Raw genomic sequence first — 10297 nt, forward strand, 5'->3', positions numbered from 1 at the left:
CATTGTAAACATCCAGTGGGAAGCAAATCACAAGATATTCATAGAAGAATCATACTTCTACTTCTTTGGAGAGATGGTACAGCCTTCAAATAGTTCCAGTCCATTCTCTAGTTAATCCCAAGATAGGAATGCCTTCCACCACAATACTGGACCAGTTTATCCTTTAGCAAATTTGAGACCTTGAAGAAACAACACTAGAACCTTGGCACTAACTGAAAGGTTCACACCGTATGATATAACCAAGAATAAGATTCATAGTTAGAAGGAAATTCCACAGCAAATATAGGATATCATTTAGAGGATTGAGATTTCTATTTTCAGTTCAGGTAGTTTGACTTTGAATGAAACATTAGAAAACCAAGTCAGCTTTCCAGCTCCTCAAATATGACTGTGCTTCTCAATTTTACAGACTGTACAACTTGAGTGCAGGCCTTCTTTCTAATTTTCCAAACTGCTCGAGTGTCATAAATCCTTCTTTAGGTTAAGTTGTTACTACCGAGCAGTTGAAAATAAAAAATTGTATTTTAATTTCAGTTAGCAGGCTGAACTGTGACAATCCTAAAAACACAATAGCAACTAATCAGCAGTTCAGCACCTCTACAATATCCATGTGATTTACAGTGCACTCTGATGCCATTTATGATGCTTAATGGTCAGTATCCGGTATCCCCATACATGGAAGAAAAAAAAAGATCGTTCATGAGAATACAGTCCTAGGATTCTAGAAATGGTGAGATTATGATTCACCAAATGCCAGAGCCTCTCTATCAAAACCAAACACACAAAATCCAGTGCACTGTAGCTCGAATGGTTAATTCACGTCACAATCCATAACACAGGGCTCAGACACCAGAATTTTAAAAACTACGAAGGAAAAAGAAAAAAGCGGGGAAGAATACCATAAAAGATTAAAATCCAAACAATCAACTCATGTCAGTAGTAATTTTCCAACTATTTTCAATTCTTTTAAGAAAGCCTCATTAATCTAGACCCTCCTCACATCAGCCCACTTAAGCCAACCCAACAATCCATATTCCCACTATAATTCATAACTCTGAGCCAAAAAAAAAAAAAAAAAAAACAATTAAGGCAACACTGAGCTTCAATGCTTTAAAACCTGCACCACGGCATAGGGCTCTAGATCATATGTGGAATAATGCCGCTTCACTTCATTGAGCTTCTCACTATAGAAGCCTATGGGATGTCCTCCTTGCATGGGAACACTGACCCAGGAACAAATACATAATTTCCTTTAACTACAACATCTACAACCTTAACGATAATCAAGTTTCCCACAGCATCCTGACCCAGTAACATACACATAATTTCTGTTACCAAACACTAAATGCTCATTTGGTCCCTAATGAACACTTAATGAATGAGAACCGCTGGAATTGAGCTTAACTTCATCTCTAATAAAGGGGCCTGAAACCTATTGCATTTGAATTGAAAATAGTGAAATCAGAAACTCATTCCAAGACCTTTATGAAATTCCAATTTCTGAATCAGGGACAGCTCCTTTACTTGATTAGCAGCTGTACCAAGAATCACATAGTATTGCCAACTATGAGGATAGTATGGACTAAGATATTACCTCAAATAGGCTTTCAATCTTTCTCCCGAAATACTCCTTGAAACTAATAATAGAATAGCCTTCACAAGATTTTTTTTCCCCAAACAATGAGCATCCCCTCAACATATTGCTCAAGAGAATTATATATGGTTCTGACTTGGGACTCAACATCTGCTAAATTAAAAATTGAGATTCCAAAAGGTCACAGTCCCTCAGATTGAATATAATAAAAAGCAAAATGGTGATTGAGGTTTGACCATTATTTTTGGAGAATATAGAATATCATTATGAGGAAGCAATACAAAGATTTGGCTTTTGAATGGGCTAGGTTACACAAATTTTTAGAGAAAATAGAGGACTGTACAAAAAGGCAATACTCAAGAAATTAAACAAGGATAGATGAATCAACTCGAGTTCAAAGTGTACTCATCAAGCTAGTTCAGGTGGTTAATAATATAAACTCATATCCCCTTTCTATAATTACTACAAAAACTGAAATTCTAGAGACATCCAGCTAGTACAAAAAAGCCAGTTTAGACAATAGGCGACAAACTTCATTAACCTCAATCTGCCTTTCAAGTTAAACTTTAGATGTTTTAGAGAGAGAAAATTAGTACAACACTAGCAGGCGTACATCAAGAATGCCTACTGTGAATGCAAGAGAGGATATGAAAAGGTGGTCCTAATATCCTCAACCACCAGTAATTCAATGTAGAGACCAGCACAACTATAAAAGCCTAGGCAAAGCACATGCAAGAAACCCAAGGTCCAAATACTATATTTGGAAAATGACCTACTACAGTTAGCTAAAATATTACTTTTCTGAATTCTAAAAATCCATTTTTTCTTTAGGGGAAATAATCTAGATTCACTTGAGATGTACCACTGTCATTATTTTCATTAGTAGTTCAGTCATAGTCATAAACCTTTTGGCCTTCATTGTTTGTTCCCACTGCTAGAGCCCTCGTATCCATGTTTGCAAACATTCCACAAAAGTTCAAGCTATGCCGAGCATTCCACCATTTCAGCGAAACTTGAGAGACAATTGTTAATACTTAATAAAGCCACCTTGGGATTGCAGGAGTCAGTTAAAGAATTGGGTAGGCATTGACTTGGTCAACCCAACCAATACAATTTTGTACCTTCCACAGCTGTGCTTAGTGGTGTAACACTTTTGGGTTTAAAACTTACTACATGAAAAGAGGTTTATGTTGTCAACATGTCATCAAAGTTTGAGCACCAACTCAGCTGCCATACGGCAGAAAAATTGTCCAAAGACCCCAGTATACTGATTCCTCTCCATGGTGCCCATGAAAGAACTCAGATCATAATATAATATAAGGGAAAGCACCACTATGTACCCTTGTACAACCATACTTGAGGATGTAATGTCTCATAAATACTGTGTTTTACAAATCAATATGTTCAGTTTATAGATTCATCAAAGAGATCTTCTGGACTGAGGAACACCTGAAGTAGATGACCCTAACCTATAATAGATTGGCTCTCTCTGCCAGCTGATAAAAGACTATTACAACCTCTTGAAAGAAATCCCTACTTGGTATAGCACATACTTGGCAAATGCTAAAATCGATCATCTTGCAAAATATCACAAAAGTAATTTTTTTTTTGTGGGGTAAGATATCACAAAAGTAATTCTATGATAATAAAGGGACTTCTGACCATTTCTCCATAATATGCATGCATTAGTTAAGAAGGATCTTCATATGGTCTTCATTGACCTGGAAAAAACCTATGACCGAGTCCCTAGAGATTTAATCCGGCATATTTTAGTGAAGAGAGAAGTGTCGAGTAAATATGTGGACGCAATTATAGATATGTATGTGGGCGATCTGTGAGAGGTTAGGGCAAGGAATTCCCATTTCCCAATTAAGATTGGGTTACATCAGGGATCATTCTTAAGCCCTTATCTATTTGTGCTTATCATGGATGATCTAACCAATAGCATTCAAGACGAGGTCCCGTGGTGTATGCTCTTTGTTGACGATATCAGTTTGGTGGATGAGACAAAAGAAAGGATTAATGCTAAGTTAGACCTTTGGAGATCTACCTTGGAAATTGGAGGTTTTAAGATTAGTAGAACGAAGACAAAGTATACTACATGGTGTGTAATCATAGTCACACTATGATGGATACTGACATGGTACGAATTGAGAAAAGAGAGATAGCTCAAAGTGACTATTTTAGATATCTGGGGTCAGAGAATTAAAGTGGGATGGATGAAGTGGAGAGGTGCATCCGGAGTACTGTGTGACTGACGTATTCCTTTAAAGCTTAAAGGAAAATTTTATAGGACTGTTGTTCGACCGACAATGATGTATGGAGCAGAATGTTGGGCAGTTAAGAAGTGTCATATTGGGGAGTTGTGTAGCAGAGATGAGGATGTTAAGATGGATGTGCGGAAAAACTAGGAAGGCTAAAGTACGAAATGAGTGTATTAGAGCTGACTTGGGAGTTGCCCCGATCAATGACTCGGGAGGCCTAGGTACGCCCCAGTAAGGAGTGATATGATTCCAATCGAAGGAGCTAGAAGAGCTAGAGACAGGCCTAAAGTGACCATAGGAGAAGTTGTGAGGAAGGACATGCAGTGTCTGGGTCTTGTACCAAGTATGACCTCGGATAGAGCCTGTTGGAGAGCAAGGATCCATGTTGCAAACCCCATTTAGCTGAGAGTCATCTGACTTGTTGGGCTGTGCCTCCTTCCACTTACTTTCATCTTTCATCTTTCATTTTGCTGTTATTTTCCATCATACATTTGTGATTTCCCCTTCATTTTTTTCATTTCTCATCTCATCCCTTATCCCCCTTTTTTCTTGTTTTGACCTTAGTTTTCCCTACTTTGTTTTGTTGGATCCATGTAGCCAACCGCATTAAGTTGGGATAAGGCTGAGTTTGTTGTTGTTGTATGCATACATAAGGTAAATACTTATGGAACATTACCTACCACATCTATGCAGGAAAATTTGCAAGTAGAGTTCATGGAGGGGTGGAACTAGAACTTCCTTCCCCCAAGGCCCTAGCTCTGCTCTTGCTAAGGTGCCAACTGAAATTGGTCACTGCATACAATTTGGTTTAAGCTGTAATGAAACTGAAAAGTTGTGGACAGACCAACTCTTTTTCATTGCTTTTAGAGATCTCATGGCATGGATTCAAAATCCACATTTCAATATGTTCACCACCTTCATACTTAAATTGAAGCCTGAAATATTGTCTGATTAGAAGAAAAAAATGGGGAGAGGGAGTAAGCTAGTTTATGCTGCAAATAGAAGTGATTCTACAAGTTTACCTGATAAAATCTTGACACAACAAAGACATAACATCACTAAAGCAACACGAATTATTATTATTGTCACAAGGGTCTATTATTTTTTCAAACGTCACAAGGCATGTATTCTGCCACATGGACAGATGAGGTGTCCATTCCGACCGTTGGATATAGAGGACACGGTCTACATTAGCCAAATGTCAAATTTCGGAGTCTAATTCCATCAAATACCCCCTTGTATTGGCATGCATCCTATGTATGTCCACGCATGTGTACCAGCACTATAGACAATGTTGTGCACTCTCCCAACTTTGAGTGGGAATTGATGGTTTAGATTAAAAAAACAGTAAAAATGGATGGTTCAGACTTCCGACTTGTCTTGTAATTTCAGGAAAAGTCACATCCCTTTGTTACACGGATAACTACCCACAAAGAAAATATCAAAATGTGCAGCAAGGAGGCAAAAGAATTGGTAAGCATAAATTTTTCATCATTTGTACATTCAACCGATTCCAATTCCATCTTCCATGGAAAAATAGGCTGGAGTGTTTAGAAGAAACAATTCATTGAATTTACAAGTACTCCTTGATTGTCATCCATATTGTGGGAAGTCAGGCCAATCAAAACACCAGAACCATGCTTCTAACCATATAATGCATGACATGTACAATTATATGTGCATTACTTACGGCCTTGAGCTCCTCAGATCATAACACCAGGTATTGAGCATAAGTATGATAGTTTAGGAATCCAATGTCCCCTCCACTATACAATCTTCATTATGTAATCAATAATAACAGTAAAGCACATTCAAACCAAATTCAACGAACCACAAATGAAATTAAGTCAAAGCTAATAAAATATAAATCACGAAACTTAAGAGAAATCAAATATCAGGTCAAAATGGACCAATACTCACACTCTGTGCTACGAAGTGTTGGTTGTCAAACTCTATGCTCCAAAGTACTGGATGAAGTCCTCGTCAAGTGACAAATCTAAATCAGCAGGATCTAATGAACTTGTACCATCAAATCCAAAATGAAATGGACTGTTGAATCCTCCATAATCTAGTGATAGGCCATCAAGTGGAGATCCGAAGTGACTTTCAACTGGTTTATCTTGCTCACTGTGGAATGTGTCCTTTATAAAATGGTGAATGTCAGCTCCAATAATCTCGTTTTCATTTCCATGTAGCAATGGTGCAGGAACTCCAGTTTCCTCGGTGCGGATCTGGGACTCAGCCATTGCCAATTGTGCCTGCAGTTTGACCTCAGGTAACCTATATTCTGCTGGAGTGTTGTAGAAAATGTAGCTGGCTCCAGGGTGCAATTCAGTATTTTGCATGACTGGATATGATAAAGGCCTTTCACCTGTATACAGGCTCTGTGGGGTGGTGGCTGCATTGACAGGAGGAAGGGCCAATAAGTTGTCAATCCTAGATTCAACTGATTGGGGTGCGATCTCTATGTCTTTCTCCAAAGGCCCTGAAGATGCAATTTGACTATTTTCCTGTCCACTAACAAGCATCTGGTATCCAACCAACTGCAAGTCTGCATGGTTTATATCTGGAACAGCAATTCTTGAGTCCCCACGTAGATGTTCATTTTGCAGTTGGGCCGTTTGTGGATCAACAAGAGTTGAGCTCCCACGAGGTCTTTTTCTCCTTGGCCGCTCTTCTACTTTCTCCTTATCTTGGGAAGGATGCTTTGGGTTATGAGATGGGTCCAGATGAGGTTCGGTATCCATTGGTTGAATTATCTTCTCTATTTTAGATGAAGCTGAGCCAACACCATCCTCAACACCATCAACATCATAATCACTATCACTACTACTAGCGGCAGTCTCCTTCCTTCTGCCACGAACATTAGGAGGCATCTCTGTTACACTAGATGTACCATTATCACTGCTAGGCTGCTGCATAAGGGATTCCTCTCGGCTCAACACTGCCAACCAAATTAGGCTCTCCTTGGCAGTCATCTTATCCTGTAAACATTTTGACTGACGGACATGCCTCCTGATCTTTGCAATATTGGGGGACATGTGTTTGATCACAGCCTTCAGCACTCCAACCTTCCAAACCTTCTTCAGATCATGAGGTTTTTTGTATGGAGGAGCCTGGCCCGTGGGTAGTCCCATTTTTATCCACCAGTCCTCATTTCCCGAAGGCCACCATGGGGGTGGGACTCCCTTCTCTAATGGGTACCTCCGCTGTGGAGGATCGCAGTGTTGCATCAATGACGATAGGAGAGAGCCTAAAGTGGCATCTTGAAGGTCCTGCAGGCTGCTCAGAGGGTTTACACACCTCTTATTCTCTGACTCCTCTGCAGCCAGACACTCTGCCTCATATTTGGCTATGGCTGCCGGTCCATTCTTATCAAATTTCACCTTCTCCTTCCACCAAGCTCTTATGTTATCAGAGGCACCACTCATGGGCTTCCCCTTCTCAGGAATGATCCCGTAAACGAACCCACGGGCTTTGCACACTTCCATCAACTTCAACATATACTTGAGGATCCCGTCTTGGGCTCTCGCCATTTTCTTCCTCCGAGCCTGATCGGATGTCTGCTTGGGCTTGGGCGTCTCAGCAGCATGTTGAGCTGCATGCTTCTGCTTTTCCTTGATCCTGCTAAGCTTGATCCGGTCCTTCCACATTCGCCTCTCCAATTCATCTGCCTCAATCTCCTCATCACTAACATCTTTCTCTGCTAGATTCTCACACCTAATATCGTCAACTTCAATATCCGAATTGTCCCCCAACACGTCCGCAACCATCAGAAGATGTTCCATTCGACTTGGAAACGAAAATTTAATGGAATAAGAAAAAGAAATAAATTGTCAAAACTCCAGCTATTACCACCTCCCAAGTTTCTACACAACCAATCTCACTAAGGATCTCAAACAGCTTCTATAGTAAATCCAATTCCTAATTAACTTAAATAAATAAAAAAATCTACGAAGAACGGGTTCAAAGAACAATTGTTAAACCTCCAAAGCCCAATACTCAATTTGAGGTGTCTTATCGATTTCAAAGGTTCCAACCATGATTACCACTGGATGAATACAACCCAGTTATCAAAAATTTACAGAGAATATAGAACTAAACAGATCCAATAAAACCCAATTCCGAATCCGCAGAATACCCCAACTCAAATCCTGAAAACTAAAGCAATCACTTCAAGGTAAACACAATTCGAAATGACCAAAAAATATAATTGAACGATTTACAAAGAACCTATTGACCATAAAAAAAAAATGCAGAGACAAACAAATAGAAATATGGGAATTTTTTTTTTTTTTTTTTTTTGGGGGGGAGGGAAAGAGGAAATGGATTCAAATCTCATACCCAGTATCAACTCCAATATCTTCTAACTCGACCACCATCATTTCCTTCGATTTGCAAACAGATTACAGAACCTGCTAAACCTAATGATGGTGGGGAAACTGAAAAATGTCTTCCTCTTCCTCTTCCTTACATCCTTTTGTTTCCTTTCCCCGGAAAAGGTATGACAGTGAAAAAGATGGTGGGGAGATTGAAAAGGGTTTTATAACTTTACCGGAAAGAAAAAGATGAGAGGAGATCAGAGATCAATACTCAGAGAAATTTTCCCCTATAATGAGATTACGAGAAGAATCGAAGAAGGAACAAAAATTGGAAATAGGAAAAATATTGAGGACCCAGAGAACGATTGAAAAAATGATGACAGTGAAGACAGAAATGTAGAAACCAACAAGATCCCATTAGTGTAGCTATTAACTAACCTATCAGCTCTTAGCAGCCACGTACGGCTACCAACCACCCCATGGGTCATACCTATCCTCTCATGGAGCTATTAACATATAAGACACACACTTTTTGTTTTTTTCTGCCCTTTTTTGAATGGTCAAGATTCGAGTACGAATGTCAAAAGTCAAAATCTAGTCTGAACCGATGAAACTGAGTCCAACCATTAAAATCGAATTGAATCGAAATCGATATGAACTTATTGAATCATGTTTCAGTTGGGGTTTTGTGACACCGAAATCGATAAGGCATCAAATTAAACTTAAAAAATGGGGCCAAAATCGAAATAACTTGTTAAGAAACGGATAGCAGCTCAAAATTCAAATAAAAACACATTTTTTTTATATTTATTAATATATTTACATGGTAAATCAAAACCAAACCATTAATAAACTGATAAGAAATCGATGAATCCAAATCGAATCCAAATCAAAATCGAATCGAAACTTATACACCTTTATTTGATCATGTTTTGGACTCACTCATTCTCACATCGAAATCGATTGACACCCCTAGACCCGAGGTAGGGGTGTCAAAATCCTAAATCGAACCAATCAAATGGATCAAACAAGAATCAAATTGAACTGATTCCATATTAGATAGGCTTTTGGTTTGAGATATTATGAAACCAATTGTAATTTCTACTGAAATTGATAATCATATCGAAATCACATGAAAACTAGAAAAAAAAAAAAATTGGTTTCCATAATTATTTATATATATTTATGTAGCAAACTAAAATCGAAATTGATAGCAAACCGATGAAAACCTAAATAAGAGAATCAAAATAAACCGAAACTAAATCAGACCAAAATCAAACCTTCTCTTATTAGGGTGAGCTTTGATTCAACCCATTCCAATCTAAAGACCGATTCAACCCGACTGAACCAGCCGTTTAACACCCCTAACTCAAAGGGTTCTATGATCAATTGTATTAACAATCATATGCATGCACCAACAGAGTGCCACATGTTCCCCTGTCGTGTTGATCAATATTTCACTTAATCATGATAACTTGTAGGAAGAATTTCTGCTCATCCTCTAATTCGGTTTCGAAGAAGGATATTTCAGACCTAGCCAACAAGAGCAGGAAATAATGATGACCTCACTACTCCAAGAGTCCAATCATAATATCAAATCGTGGTGGATAAGAGATTCTCTCTTATGGGTGACATAAAATTTTTTAAAGTTTCTATTTCATTTTTTCACATTTTTATCGATTAGCTTTTGAATCTTCCCTAAATTCGACCAATCAATACATGGAGAGAGGCACTAAGTTGCTTGGCAAAAACAAAGAACAATAAAATTCAATGGAGCTCAAATTTGGACTCGTTGGCAAAAAGTCAATGGAGCTCAATCTACAAGACTTTAAAATTAAAAAAAATAAAATATATATATATATATATATATATATATATATATATATATATTTTATTTTAAAGTCTTGTAGATTGAGCTCCATTGACTTTTTGCCAACGAGTCCAAATTTGAGCTCCATTGAATTTTATTGTTCTGTTTATTTATATATATATATAATTTAAAAGTCTTGTAGATTGAGCACCATTGATTTTTTGCCAACGAGTTCAAATTTGAGCTCCATTGAATTTTATTGTTCTATTTTTTGCCAAGCAACTTAGTGCCTCTCTCCATGTATTTA

At 38.1% G+C, this 10297-nt stretch overlaps 1 protein-coding gene across 1 annotated transcript; it reads right to left on the minus strand.

Annotated features, from left to right (window-relative positions):
* Nucleotides 1–5196: 5196 nt before the first annotated feature.
* On the minus strand, nucleotides 5197–8327 carry LOC122642772 (ETHYLENE INSENSITIVE 3-like 3 protein). The gene is made up of 3 exons (XM_043836350.1): nucleotides 8203–8327; nucleotides 5781–7605; nucleotides 5197–5640 (listed from the first exon to the last, which is right to left on the minus strand). The coding sequence occupies exons 1-2, from the start codon at nucleotides 8241–8243 to the stop codon at nucleotides 5811–5813; spliced, it is 1836 nt and encodes a 611-aa protein (XP_043692285.1). The 5' UTR covers nucleotides 8244–8327; the 3' UTR covers nucleotides 5197–5640; nucleotides 5781–5810.
* Between the last annotated feature and the right edge of the window lie 1970 nt (nucleotides 8328–10297).

This window comes from Telopea speciosissima, chromosome 10, assembly GCF_018873765.1.
Source record: "Telopea speciosissima isolate NSW1024214 ecotype Mountain lineage chromosome 10, Tspe_v1, whole genome shotgun sequence".
Taxonomy (NCBI): domain Eukaryota; kingdom Viridiplantae; phylum Streptophyta; class Magnoliopsida; order Proteales; family Proteaceae; genus Telopea; species Telopea speciosissima.